Source organism: Mobula birostris, chromosome 2 (genome assembly GCF_030028105.1).
Source record: "Mobula birostris isolate sMobBir1 chromosome 2, sMobBir1.hap1, whole genome shotgun sequence".
NCBI classification, from domain to species: Eukaryota; Metazoa; Chordata; class Chondrichthyes; order Myliobatiformes; family Myliobatidae; genus Mobula; species Mobula birostris.
The window spans coordinates 69,962,358-69,976,852 of record NC_092371.1 but is presented as its reverse complement, the minus strand read 5'-3'; the positions used below and the strand labels follow the sequence as shown (position 1 = coordinate 69,976,852).

General features: G+C 39.3%; 1 protein-coding gene across 4 annotated transcripts in view; it reads right to left on the bottom strand.

Annotated features, from left to right (window-relative positions):
• The window catches only part of LOC140187362 (protein phosphatase EYA1-like), a 282,288-nt gene that overhangs the window by 95,014 nt on the left and 172,779 nt on the right, over positions 1-14,495 (bottom strand). For 3 of the 4 annotated variants that reach the window (XM_072242619.1, XM_072242639.1, XM_072242630.1), the window contains exons 7-10: positions 12,852-12,934; positions 11,112-11,292; positions 6,945-7,087; positions 1,760-1,843 (exon numbers count right to left, since the gene is read on the bottom strand). In XM_072242619.1, the coding sequence (XP_072098720.1) occupies positions 1,760-1,843; positions 6,945-7,087; positions 11,112-11,292; positions 12,852-12,934 (491 nt within the window). The remainder of the gene's footprint in view (positions 1-1,759; positions 1,844-6,944; positions 7,088-11,111; positions 11,293-12,851; positions 12,935-14,495) is intronic. The other variant, XM_072242648.1, reaches the window with a different exon arrangement.

The following is a 14,495-nucleotide window of genomic DNA, read 5'->3' as shown; positions in this document are numbered from 1 at the left end:
TTAGCTCTGTGGGCTCAGCATATTTGCCTCGTTAGTAATGACTGTACCCAACAAAAGATCTAAAAAAATCTAGAAGAGTTGGCAGTTGATAATCAAATTTATGATTTCACCACAAACAGTATTAAATCCCCCTCTCCTTGGGCATAATTATGTGGAAGACCACATTCATTGCAAGAATACATTTATTTAGTTTGAACAAATCAATAGGCTTAGGTGAGAGGGGGAACATTTAAGAGAAACTTAAGAGGCAACTTATTTTTTTACACAGAAGGTAAGTAGTATATAAATATATATGTGTGGAATGAGCTACCAGAGTAAATAGTTGAGACAACAGCTTCTAAAAAAAAACAGTTGGACAGATATAAAAGTTGGAAGACAAGTGTGTGTTAAGTGTCACTGCGGGCAGGTTTTTAATCTAATACACCTTGTATTTTGTCATTCGGCCTTTTTCACTTTCACTGTCGTCTTTTCATGCCTATTACTAGAGACTTCAGCACATAACTCAGCACTGAACTTCTGCAGCACTGCTGAAGTTGTGGTGTTATGATCTCAAAAAGGCTATTTTTGGATGAGAAGGTAAAAAATTGATCTTGAGTCTTGCTACTATTAGGATTTTATTTGTTGGGGCAACAGTGTGATTACAGTAACTAATTAATTTGTTATGATACACCTATGTGATTCTTATATATATATATATATATATATATAAGCATAACACAAAGTAGAATTTTCTCATTTTCTCTTTTCTGTTTTGCTTGAACTTTAACCAACATTTTATATTTACTGCCTCTGGATTTCCAGGGATAGTAGTGAGCAATATATAAGTAATGCTTTGTGTTTATCTGTGATTTTCACAAAATTAAAAAGTTTCAAATAAGCTTATAGCTAACCAAATTGTTTGAGATATTGTCACTGTGGTAACAAGGGAATATGGAAGCAGGTGTTGAAAACTTTTCCGAATAACCAAAGTGCCTTAGGTCCACGGACATGTGTTTAAATGGGATGGCCTCCTCTGCTCAGTGGTTTTAGTGGAAGTTATTAGTTATGGTGTGTGATAAGCATATGCACCAGCTTTGCATAGGGTTCATCAAGAGAGAGTTGATTGTATTAATTCTCATTAGAACTACTCCTTGTGATATGGTGAATAGGATGATCAAAAGCTCTTCTCACTTGTCCCCTCGCGTGTATTGAAAAGCTGCATTTGTGACGTTCCTTGTTCCCTGTGACTCTCTCTAATGCTTTGGAACTGCACCATGATGTATGGGCAACATGAAGCACACATTTCCATACCACAGGATTGGGTTCTGCTGAACAAACGTTATTTTCCCATATGGCCCCTGAGAACATAAAATCTTTACAATGAGCTGGCTGAAAACACAAGAACTCATGCTAGAATGTTAATGCTGTTTTAAAAGGGAGCCTTCAAGCACCTGATTTTTCTATTTTCTCCACATCTGGTGACGGATGCTCGATATTTTATTATTATAATCCCTTGAAAAAACAGTTGCCTTCTAAATTCCAAAGATACAGCCTCATACAGCGAAGCAAGTTACACAAGCTGACAGAAACTTAATTTGCAGTGGTTTCTTCATAAGCACAACATTGTCTCAGTCGATTGAGTTAATGTTACCCGAATCCTCAAGGGATTAATTAAGAGCCTCTGTATACCACATAAAAGGGGGCTTCTACTATTCATTTGGTAAATAAATACACACACAGCATTCTTTATCCTCTGAGGGGCTTTGAGTACAGGTCCTACCTTTCCATATCGGGTGGCATATGACCCTGTGAGTAACGAATGGAAAACAATGATGGTTTCATCCAAGTCCCACACAAAAACCCGCTGTGGAGAAAAGAACAACAAGAAAGAAAGAGGTTAGCTCTGGAAATGGCTGAATATTGTCAGCCTATAAAGTCCAAAGATGTACTGGTTAGTAGGTTACTTGGTCATTGTAACTTGCCCTGTGATTAGGCTTGTGTTAAATAGGTAGGTTGCCAGGCAACGCGGCTCAAAGAGTCAGAAGGGCCTGTTCGGCACTGTACCTCTAATTAAATCAAATAAATAAAACAAAACAAATGGAATTATTACTTATTTCAGGCTGTATTGATATCAATCAATTCTTTGGAGTTGCTGGTTGCATTTGAGGACAAATAGCACTAGTAGCAACTGTCTGTGTGATCCTGTCCTCGCCACCACCCCAAGAGAGGTAAGTGAATTAGGACAGGAATAAACATTCAATGGCAATATTAATAGTCGAATACTTCAGGAAATATTTTTAAGGTGTTATTATAAATCATCAAGGCTGATCACGTGTTAAATTAACAAAAGCTGTTACTTTTCAGTTTTCATAGAAAAATGATTGGAATCTCAGAATATTAGGCCCAAAGCACTGGTAAAATTCCCAGAAAACCCTACTGCTTCGTTTAAAGAAAATAGAATTGGACTCATTTGGAAACTGTGAACCAGTAGCCCTAATTATAAGCAGATAGAATCCTGGAATTCAATCCTCCAAACACCTGTAAGAATCATGGACTTCTGTGTAATAAAAACAGTATTAAACTTATTTATTTTACTGCAAAGTATTGCTCTGTGGAAATAAATCATGACAAAGATATATTGAGGAATTGTAATATATTAAATGGGCAGTAGGAAGGAATATATCCTCTATCCTGAAAATGGTCAAAAAGCATTTTATAAAATCGGTCTGAAATGCAGCCATAGATGTGGCTAAACTAAGTGCTATTTTGTGTTCAACACGATTACGTTAAAAAGAAAATCAGAGAGAAAAAGTAACCATTTAATTCTCTATGGGTGCTGGTGGTTAAAGGAAGGATGCTATCGTGGACATTTTGAACATTCCATCTCAGAAGCAGAACAGTATAGCTCGCCTTTTGTTCGCTATGCAAGCTAATGTCTATGCAAAATGAATGATTTCTAAAATTGGGGAACCATTACGTTTTCTTTCTCAGGCCCGATCCAAACTGGATATGTGTAGTGGCATCCAATGACATCCAATGCATATCTGGGTATTGTGTTTAGACTCTCCTAACGAAAACCAATTTCCCCGGGATCAATCAAGTATGACTATGACTATGACTACTACTATACCCTCCTCAGTATCTGAGCCTCTCGGATAGCTTTCAAGTGGCGGTGGAGAGAGATTTAATGTGACTTTTAAGACACTTCTAAGAAATTACCAGCTAATGCTGGCAACTTGACGAACAGATTCCCTTAAAGCAATTTCCTTATCTGCCTCTCCCTCATATCCCATTAGATTTAATGATCCTCTCCATTTCCCAAGCTTGTGTCTATTTCCTGAAATAGTGAAGGATTATTACCATTCTACCATCCCTAACACTTCCTTCTGACCTTTCGCTCCCCCAACAATGACCATCCCAACAAGCTCCCTTTCCTGTCATCATCAAGGACCCCCATCACCCAGGACATGCCCTCTTCTCATTGCTACTATATATATACATATACGCATACTGTAATTCACTGTTTTATTATTATGTATTGCAATGTACTGTTGCCTCAAACCAAAACTAATTTTATGACATACGCCAGTGATATTAAACCTGATTCTGATTTTGCATGTCCTCATCCCATTCCCTCTTCATACCAGCCACCCCTATCTGCTCCTCCCTATTCCAGGTCTCGCTCCCTGAACTTGCAGGATGCAGCCTGCCTGGCACATTACTCATTTCATATCCGTACCTTTCCCTGCTGCACAACAAATGTTTAATGCATTTTACAGAGAGTTGCTGCTCTTTGAAAATGTGCTTTATGGGGACATTTTAATTCATACAGTAATATAAAATTAATAACTTTGATTCAATCACTATCTTATATCTCTTCTGATTTCACTGTAAAACAGGATGTATCAATATTAGCTGCTTTAGAATATTTCCCAGTGTTAAAAATATCCCCACGATATTTTGAATACTCCCTCCAAAAACGTACTTAATACTTTTACCAAAATTCAAATCATTCATCACTGGAGTACTCCTTCATTGTTCCCCTGGAATGTTATCCAAGATTATCCACTCAAGACTTGGAGTGATACATGAACTCTCGGGTTTCTGATTGTACTGTCTGAGTTAAGCAGGCACTTGATACTGAATGAAAGAGTGGGAGTACAGAACAGGACCTCCTATCCAATATGAAAAAGAAATCGAGTATAAACCAAAATATTATAATAATTTAAATCAAAGAAATTATGCTATACTTCAAAACTCGTTGCTGATTAAATAAGAATTTTTTTGAATGCCTTTGGGTGAAATTCAAAATGAAGACGCACACAGATGGCTCTAAAGAAAGGAGGTTTTGGCTATTTTCATCTTTAAGAAATAAATTCTAAGATTTTTCCCACTTCACTCATGTTCACCGGGCAGAAGTCAAGCTGTATTGTGGTCGACTGCAGATTTCTGCGGCATTCGTGGCTCAGGTCTGGACTATTTTTTTGGCGTGGCTGCATCTTACTGATATCTTTATGTACTTGCTGTCTTGTTTGTGATATGTAAGCTTTGTACAGTGTGACTGTTTGTACTGTGTTTTGCACCTTAGCCCCAGAGAAACACTGTCTCATTCGACTGTATTCATGGCTATTCACACAAGGCTGAATGACAATTGAACTTGAATTGAACTGAAATAAAAATAATTTTCTACAAAATCTAGAAATTGCTGTTTAACATCATATTACATAGACCTAACTCCCAAATAATGAAACAAAAATCCAGTGGCAAACTCAGAGAAGTTATTTTACTCAAAACCTATATGGATTTCAAATGCACTATTCAAAAAAAACACAAACTAAATATTAAGGGGATAAGTCACAGAAATGTATTGAGAAACAATGCATTGAAAATATGTTACTCTAAAATGCATGCCGTGGAGATGGTATCTCACTTGAATGTATTAAGAAGCAATTCAACAGCCAAGGTGAAAAATACATTACTGAGCAAACGTCTTAGGCACCCAAGCTATATGTACGTATGCGCCTAAGATCCTTGCAGAGTATTGTAGTAATTTTATGTATTGCACTGTACTGCTGCCACAAAAGAAAACTAATTTCATGACATATGTGAGTGATGATAAACCTGATTCTGATACGGGTCTCTATTGTGGACTGAGAGTGGGAAGGAGGCAGGGAGAGGGGAATCATGGTTGGGAAAAGGGGAAGGAGACAGGAGGGAGTGAGAAGCAACAGAGAGGCATTCTGTAATGATCTATAAACCAATTATTTCAAATCAAATGCCTGCTGGGTGTGTCAGAACCTACAAAACCACCCCTCCCCCCCACCACCACCTCTGGCACTCCTTCTCTGCTACCTGTCCCAAACCCCTCCTGTGGCGCTCCACCCTTGCCATTCCCGATCAAATTTAGACACTCGCTCTCTGCTCCACATAGACAAATACAGTGCTCCATGTAGACAAGTACTATGCCAAAGTCTTAGGTACCATCGCTATATATACGTGCCTAAGACTTTTGCACAGTCCTGTGTAATACAATGTCACATAGAATGATTGTTCACTTGGGATCCCAGGTTACTGTAAAAGAGGATGTCATTGCAGGTTTTAAAGGGATACCATAAAATCACTGATATTTATGCTGTAGGAAATCCACAACAATAATATTGTTTTTCTGTCTGGGTGCTGCAAACCGCCTGAGTATTTAAAGCAATATCTGCTTTTAACTGAGATTTCCAACATCCACAGTTTTTGCTGTCACACCACTGAGACTAGGACCCAGATATTAGACCCAGTATAGAGAAGTCGGCAGGGGTTATGGAGGAGGAGAGGAATGATGGTGCTGGGTGGGCAAATATTTGGCAGAAAGCCAATGGCATGCTGCTGTACGTTTTAGATTGAGTAGCGTTACTGGACATGACACTACAGAGGAAACATTCTCAGGAAAAAAAGAGATTCAAAGCAGCTAAAAAAAAAATCACCACCTACATTGGCAAGGCTACAAATTAGCTTCACTGCTTGCCGATGGTGTTGAGAGAGATCTTAACCTAGGCTGGAGCAACACTGTGTGGATTTCTGAAGTAACACAAAGCTGGAGATTATTCCCCAGTGAAGAGGAGGGAAAATCAACACACTTAACTCTCTAATGAGGCAATAGCTTAACTGTAATGTCAACTCTTTCACATTGCGGATCTCCAATATTATGAGTGGAATTACACTTTATTAGATACACCTCTATATCTGCTCGTTAATGCAAGTATCTAATCAGCCAATCACGTGGCAGCAACTCAATGCATGAAAGCATGCGGACAAGGTCAAGAGGTTCAGCTGCTGTTCAGACCGAACATCAGAATGGGGAAGAAATGGTGACTTTGACTGTGAAATAATTGTAGGCGATAGACAGGATGGTTTGACTGTCTCAAGAAACTGTTGAGCTCCTGGGATTTTCACACACAACAGTCTCTGCAATTTACCGAAAATAGTGTGAGAAACAGTGGCAGTTCTGTGGGTGAAAATGCCTTGCAAATGAGAGAGGTCGGAGGAGAATGGCCAAACTGGTTCAAGCTGACAGGAACGCGACAGTAACTGAAATAACCACGCCCTACAACAGTGGTGTGCAGAAGAGAGTCTTTGAATGTAGGGATTCTGAACACGTTGAACTTTGAAGCAGATGTTCGACAGCAGCAGAAGACCATGAACATACAATCAGTGGCTACTTAGGTGCAGGAGGTATCCACTAAAGTTTATACTAAATGTATAATTCATACACACTGGAATTCTGATTCTGACACACACTAATTTTGTCACAGTCAACCCTAATTCCTGTGGTTACATGATATTAAACTTGGGAAGCGGTTTTACCATAATACCAAGAAAGCACCTGTAGTTCAATGTAGAATTATAACTGATTTATAAGACAGTAACACTTTGGAAAGAATCCAAAAGTTCTGCTAAAATTGTTACGCGGACAATACCTCAATGTCACTGTCTAGAGGAGGGGAGGGATCATTGTTCCTTTTTGATCTTCCTCGCAACTTTCCATCTGAGGCTCTCCGCTGCCGATCTGAATCCAAATCTTTCACAGGGGTCCTTGGTCGACTCACAGTACTGTAATCTCCTGGAATGAATACAACAGGCCATTCTGCACCGATCCAACAAAGTACTTCAGAGTTTTGAAACAATTACAATATGAAGGTAAGAAATTTGTTCTGATTTCCACTATAAAGCAGGCATTATCGTATCGGTCACACATTCTACAGTGTTCACTTCCTGATACGGTATTTAGTTACATGGAAGGCAGTGGGATGGGATATAGGGAGGAAGTCACAATAGGATACCACTTAGCTTATTTGTCACTGGTGACCATGGATTAAATTTTATTGCTTTATATGTAAGTTAGTCAGGTTCAAGAATGTGAAAGCAATGCAATGTGGACAGTTTTGGGCCACTTTTCTAAGAAGGGATTTGCTGGCATGAAGAGGGCAAGAGCAATTTCACAAGAATGATCCCAGAATGAAAGAGTTAATGCCTGGAGAGTGTTTGATGGCTCTGTTCCTCGATTCACTGGAGTTAAGAAGATTGAGTGGGAATCTCATTGAAACCCACTGAATATTGAAAGGCCTGGATAGCGTGGGTGTGAAGAGGATGTTTCCTATAGCGGGGCAGTCTGGGACCAGATGGCACAACTTCAGGATAGAAGAATGTCCCTTTAGAACAGAGATGAAGAGGAATGTCTTTAGCCAGAGTGTGGTGAATCTGTGGAATTCATTGCCACAGACAGCTGTGGAGGTCAAGTCATTGTATGCATTTAAAGCAGAGGTTGATAAGTTCCTAATTAGTAAAGGCATCATAGTTTAAAGGGAGAAGGCAGGAGAATGGGGTTGAAAGGGGTAATAAATCAGCCATGATGTAATGGCAGAGCAGACTCGATGGGCCAAGTGGCATCATAAGGAAGTGATGCTCGTTATAAAAGAGGCTACTTTGGACTTGATAATGCAATGGCAGCTCTGTGATTTTCCCTCACCACACATGCTCTGGTTGATTTCTACAGTGAGTCTGCTACTGAATGGAGTCAGTTTGCAGATTCGAATAGTGATTCTGGGCTGACAGACAACTGAGGTACTATCACCGGAGATGTCTTTTGGATGTGACATTCTAGGATGAGGCCGACCTGCTCTCCAAAGTGGCATTAAAAAGTATCCAATGCAAAACCTTAACCGGATCTATATTAAGAGAGAGCAGCTGAGTTATTCCCAGTTTCCAAGTATACTTATGCCTTGCACTTCCTTGCTAGAATAGATTACCCAGTCATTAATACACTTTTCTTATGGAAGATTAAATGTATGCATTGGCTCTTGTCTTTCCTACAATCCAATTATAATCATAGTTCAGAAATATTTTACTGCCTGTAAGGAAATCTGTGATGGTCTCAAAGTGATATGAAAGGCATTACTTAAATGAAAGTCTTTCTTTTGTTTTCAAATAAGGCTGTTATTCCCACCTCACTGAGTGTAAACATTTCCCGTGATTTGCATTGTAACAGCAAAATGTGACAATGATTGACAGGCGATAAACCACTGGAAGTGGTTCCAGGTGTGTCTGCCACATCCTCCAGTCTTCAATGAATTGTTTAGATTGCAATTCCATTCAACATTATTCATTGCAATGTATTTTTTACAGTCATTCACAATCATCTTGATGTGCCACAAGAATCTCCACAAGTTGGCAAAACCAATGTACCCCTCGCATTGTGGCTCCCTTCTCACATTTCTCCATTTTACACTATAAGCCTTCAGTAAGAAGGCAATTTATAAAGAATTCTACTCAAGGCAGACTTTGATTTGTACCAGATTTCCACATTAAAGCAGTCACCCCAAAGCAACTATTTAAATTCATGAACAATGACATATTCCTGCTACTCCTGTTCCTCAGACTGATATTGTTTCAGTACTTTATAATCACCCAGGTCTAATAATACTTCCTGAAGTTAAAGTTTTTGAAGCTCGTCATTTGTAATCAAATGTGTAAAATAAGTTCTTGCAATTTTATTGAACTGACATATTTCAATATGTCACCAACATTAATCTGTAATTAAACACTGAGGTAAAAGATCAAAAATAATTTTATCCTACTGCAGGGAAGGGTAATTAGTTTTCATATATTATTTATGCTTTCATATTTCTGCCTATATACTTGATGAATACAATATAATAATCCATTTGCAGTTGGGATTGGCATGGCATGAATGCAATTAAAGTGGTCAAATTAACTTCCAGAAGCTCAGAATGGAGTTGGTCTCGGAGTTGTGGCTGGCATGTTACTAACTGAGGAAGGATTTAGCTGCAGTGGAGGAGAATGGTCAGATTTACTGGTGGGAGAGGGACTGCTGAATTATGTATGGGGAATGAAATTGTACATTCACCTGCAGGAGGCCTGTAGGAGAGAGTCTGGCACATTACTTGTAAGACAGGGGAATAGGACATTTATCTGTAATAATTGAAAACCCACTTAATCACTTCCAAAAGGAGTTGACAGTGATATATTAACTTGCAGACAATGCCAACAGTATTTCAATTCATTTCCTTTCTTAAAAATCAAGTGATAAGATTTTTACTTCCAGCAATATAGTGTTACAGTTATGTTGTGTAGGATTTGAAAACTTGTTGTTCTGGTAATAAGACCATGAGATATGAACATAAATAGGCCATTTGGTTCATTGGGTCTGCTCTGCCATTTCATCATGGCTGATCCATTTTCCCTCTCAAACCCATTCTCCTGCCTTCTCCCAGTATCCTTTTATGCCCTGTCTAATCAAGAACTTATCAAACTCCACCTTAATTTCACCCATTGATGTGGCCTCCACAGCCGCCTGTGTCAATGAATTCCACACATTCACCACTCTCTAGTTAAAGAAGTATCTCCTCATCTCCATTCTAAATGGACGTCCCTCTATTCTGAAACTGTGCCCTCTGGTCCTAGGCTCCCTCACCATAGGAAACATCCTCTCCACATCCACTCTATCTAGGCCTTTCATTATTCAATAGGTTTCAATGAGATCCCACCATTCTTCTAAATTTCAGTGAGTACAGGCCCAGAGCCATCAAACTCACCTCATATGATAAGCCTTTCATTCCCAGAGTTGTTCTTCTGAACCTCCCTGGTCCTCTCATTTGTTTGCTAGATGGTTTTGGTTGAGATATCCTCCATTGCACACTGCTCTCTACCCAACTAGTTCTCACACTTCAACTTAAATAATGTTATCCCTCCAAAAAATTGCTTATCATGATGTTAACAATCATAATACAAATCTGTGGTAAAACTATGCACTGCTGTGGGAAATCAGCCAACATAATCAAGGACCGGTCATTCTCTCATTTCCTTCTATCAGGCAGAAGATACAAAAATGTAAGGCCACATACCACCCAGCTCTAGGACAACTTCTATCCTGTTTATAAGGCTCTTGATCAGACCTCTAATACAATAAAGGCGGACTCTTGATCTGTCAATCTACCCCAAGGTGACCCTTTCATTTTATTTGTCTATCTGCGCTGCACCCCATCTACAAATGCACCAATGTATTCTGCATTTTGCTGTTGTGTTTTCCTTTTGTACTACCTTGTTGTACCTACGTATGTATCGAGTGATCTGTCTGGAACACGTACAAACAGAAGCTCTTCACTATATCTCAGTACATGTGAAAATTATAAACCGATTACCAATATTATTGATACTATATCTTTTGATGATCTTCAGTTTCTAGCCTTCTGCAAGCTCTTTGCAGAGAATTAATTTAGTTCAATACTGTGTGTAGAGCTCAGAAATAGCAGAAAAAAACACTTACTACTGGAAAAATTGAAGATTTATAGGGTTGTAGAGTCATAGAAAAGTACTGCACAGAAGCAAGCTCTTCAGCTCATCTAGTTCATGCCAAAACCATCTGAACTGCCTATTCTCATCGACCTGCACCGGGACCATAGCCCTCCATACCCCTATCATCCATATACTTATCCAAACTTCGCTTCAACATTGAAATCCAGCTCACAAGCACCACTTGTGCTGGCAGTTTGTTCCACACTCTCACGACCCTCTGAGTGAAGAAGTTTCTCCTTATGTGCCCATTATATTTTATGTCCTATCCTTACCTGACATTGACTCTACACTTGTTTGATTGGTTATAGCGATTGGTGGTTCCGGGATTTGATAGGTCATTCCGGAAATGGCCGATGGACTGATGCTGTTTGCTGTTACATAAGGTGAACTGTATGGAGAGCTGTAATACTGTGGATATTGCCCTTGTGGGAAGCCTGGATATGTTGCATATTCCTAAAAAAACAGAAGCAACCAACAATCTTGTCAGTTTAATCAAATTAAATACAAGCATCAGCAACACTTTTCTGAGTAATTTGAACTGTGTTTCGAGCCCAATGCCACAAACTCTATCACAGATTATAAAAGTGATTTTCACATTTGTTCAGGTGGCAGAAATAATGTGGAACAGAAGTTAAAATCCAAGCATCATCCCTGTTAAATGGGAGTTTCAAAAGTAAATGGGCTGGTACAAATTGATAGGATCCCTAAACCATTTTATAGGTATACTGACTAAAATGTCTAGTGTGGATGCATCACTCATTAAAATAGAATTATCACCTCAGGTGATATTTACCTCGGGTCCCAGATGAGACTGACAATTAATTGGCTGAAGTCTCAATTATTAACATGGTGGAACTGTGGAACCATGAAAGCAAAGATTATCTGAATGCAGAATCCCTCAGTAATTTGCTGAAGAACCTGTTGGTTTTTCCACTGTAGAAATAAGCTCATTGGGTGGGGATGGGGCTATTGGGAGGAAGACTGTCACATGATGAAATCTCCAACTAGGATTGGCTCTTATTCAAGAAGTGAACTTTCCACAGCCAAGACACAAAACCTCTACAGTATTTTAAAACTAATTTGATTAACTGATTCATATAGATGATAAATACCACAGGCTTCACTCCTTATTACCATAGTCCTTTCTTTCGGAAAAAAAAACTTTCTTTTGCTTGATGGAAGTGCCCTTGCTCACTTAATTTTTTTCTGTTCCCACTATAGTACTATCTATAAGTGCTGAAGAAAGCAGATTTTGCTGCAGAATTGGTTTAACATTTATTAACACTCCTCTATGATTATCTATGAGCAAAATACAGCTCTGAGAAAAAAAGAGGATATTTTTGTGTTGAAGCTCAGGTAGTCACAACCTGATTAAAATAGAAAATGGAATTATTGTTACATGGCATAATGGCTTCCGGGCTTGGTTTGGGATTCTTTTTATGGTTTGCTTCTTTATATCTGTTCAGCTGCATCCAATAATTGACAAGAGGTGGCAATTGGGCAGTCTAACTATCGAAATCTCCTACTACCCTAGCCCAGAAGGTGGTCTTAAGTGTATCATTAAGAGGGCCACATTGGTTCTTTTCCACATCTGCCATTTCAGTACTTGAATAATTGACCTTGCGCAGTCCTTTCTAAGGAACTATGTCTTTCTCAATGGTTTCTCAAAGTTCAGGTAGTTTTGGTTCAAAGCTCAAAGTAAATTTATTATCAAAGTATGTATATGTCACCGTATACAATCTTGAAATTCATTTCCTTGTGGGCATACTCTGTAAATCCATAATGGAATAATAACGATAGAATCAATGAAACTCTGCACCAACTTGGGTGTTCAACCAATGTGCAAAAAAACAATGAACTGTGCAAATGTAAAAAGAAAGAAATAATGATAATAAATAAACAAGCAATAAACATGGATTGTATTCTTTATAGCTAAGACAGCACAGTTGTTACAAAGCTGGTTTCTGAGAGACATCTCAGATATCTATTGAATTGAGTAATATCAGTAATACCTGTTGTGCACTGTTAAAGCCTGTTGAGCTGGTGATTGTATTGTTTCCCTGATAAATCCCTGATGTTGCTGTCAGACCATTACCTGTGAAAGAAGAACACACTCATTATATTCAATTCACAAAGATAAGGTGTGTGTACAGAGATAAACAGAAGAGGTTCTGGAGATGCTGAAAATCTTGAGCAACACGAACAAAATGTTGGAGGATCTCAAAAAGTCAGGCAGTATCTATCGAGGAGAATCAACAGCCAATGTTTCATGCTGAGACCCTTCATCAGGACTGATGAGAAGAGGTATGGTCAAGATAACTTTGAGAGTCAATGGGTTTGTAGAAGATGTCAATAGATAAACTGTTTCTGGTGATGGAAACAAAGAGATCGAAAAGGGGAGAGTCATATCAGAGATGGACCAAGTAAATTTGAGGGTAGGGTTGAAGTTCGAAGCAAATTTAATGAAATTGACAAGCTCAGCATGGGTGCAGAAAGCAACACCCAACAGTCATTAATGTAGCAGAGAAAAAGATGGTGAGTGTATTGGTGTAGCTTGGAACATGGACTGTTCTACATAGCTGATGAAAAGGTAGGCATAGCTGGGGCCATACATCTTTGATTTGGAGAAAGTGGGAAGAGCAGAAAGAGAAATTGTTGAGAGTGAGAACCAGTTCTGCCAGATGGAGGAGGTGATCTGGTTAGGTCTGTTGCCCAGAAAGAAGCAGAGAACTTCAAAGGCTTTCCTGATGGGGGATGGAAATGTACAGAGACTAGACATCCATAATAAAAATAGGGCGATATGGGCAAGGGAACTGAAAGGGTGGAGCTTAGTGATGATGGCACTAAACGATGACTCCTTTGCTTGCGTCTTTGGAAACAACTTTATTTCTATCTTTGACAATCTCTTTTTTCCCTTTCAAGGTTCTTTTGAAGACCCTGACCTGGTGTTACATTCTGACTTTGGTTCTTTGAGGGAATGGGACCCACTCTCTAGGCCTCACGACTGGCTGCTTTTCGATATGCCAAGGACACAGCCTGGAAGGCTAGCATGCCTTCAGGGTGCCGGATTTTTGTGGCTCTGGAGGCTGGCGGATTCAACGCTGGTGCCGCCGATTAACGCATTGAGGGAGAACAAGGAAGATCAGAAGCATTGGGTTTGCTGTTGGCTGTGTGCCCAGAGGCACAGAGCTCAGAAAAGCGATGCAACAGACTTTTAACACCATAAATCAGTGAGTTATTTTGTTATGTCTCCCCTCTCACTGTGAAACAGGGACATCTCTTTTTCCCTTATTAGGGAGAGAAAGTGCCTGTGGTATGTCAAATACTGGGTGAACGAGTAGTCTTTGGGGTACTGCAAGTCTGTGTCTTTATTGATGCTTTGCTGCACGCTTGAGCGCTCGGTGGGGGGTGCTGATGCTTTTTTGCTGGTGGAGAGGGGTGATCGTTGCCTTGCTGCTGCTTGTGTATGGGTGGGGGAGCTGGGGAGGATGTTTGCAAAGAAAAGGAATTTCAGGATGTATATTGTATACATTTCTCCGACATTAAATGTACCTATTGAAGGTGATTGAAGTGATTTTCTCATCCCTTCTCAAGTCCTAGTAAATGCAATTAATAAAGATAATTACTTGATGGTCAACAGACGTGATGAGCCAACT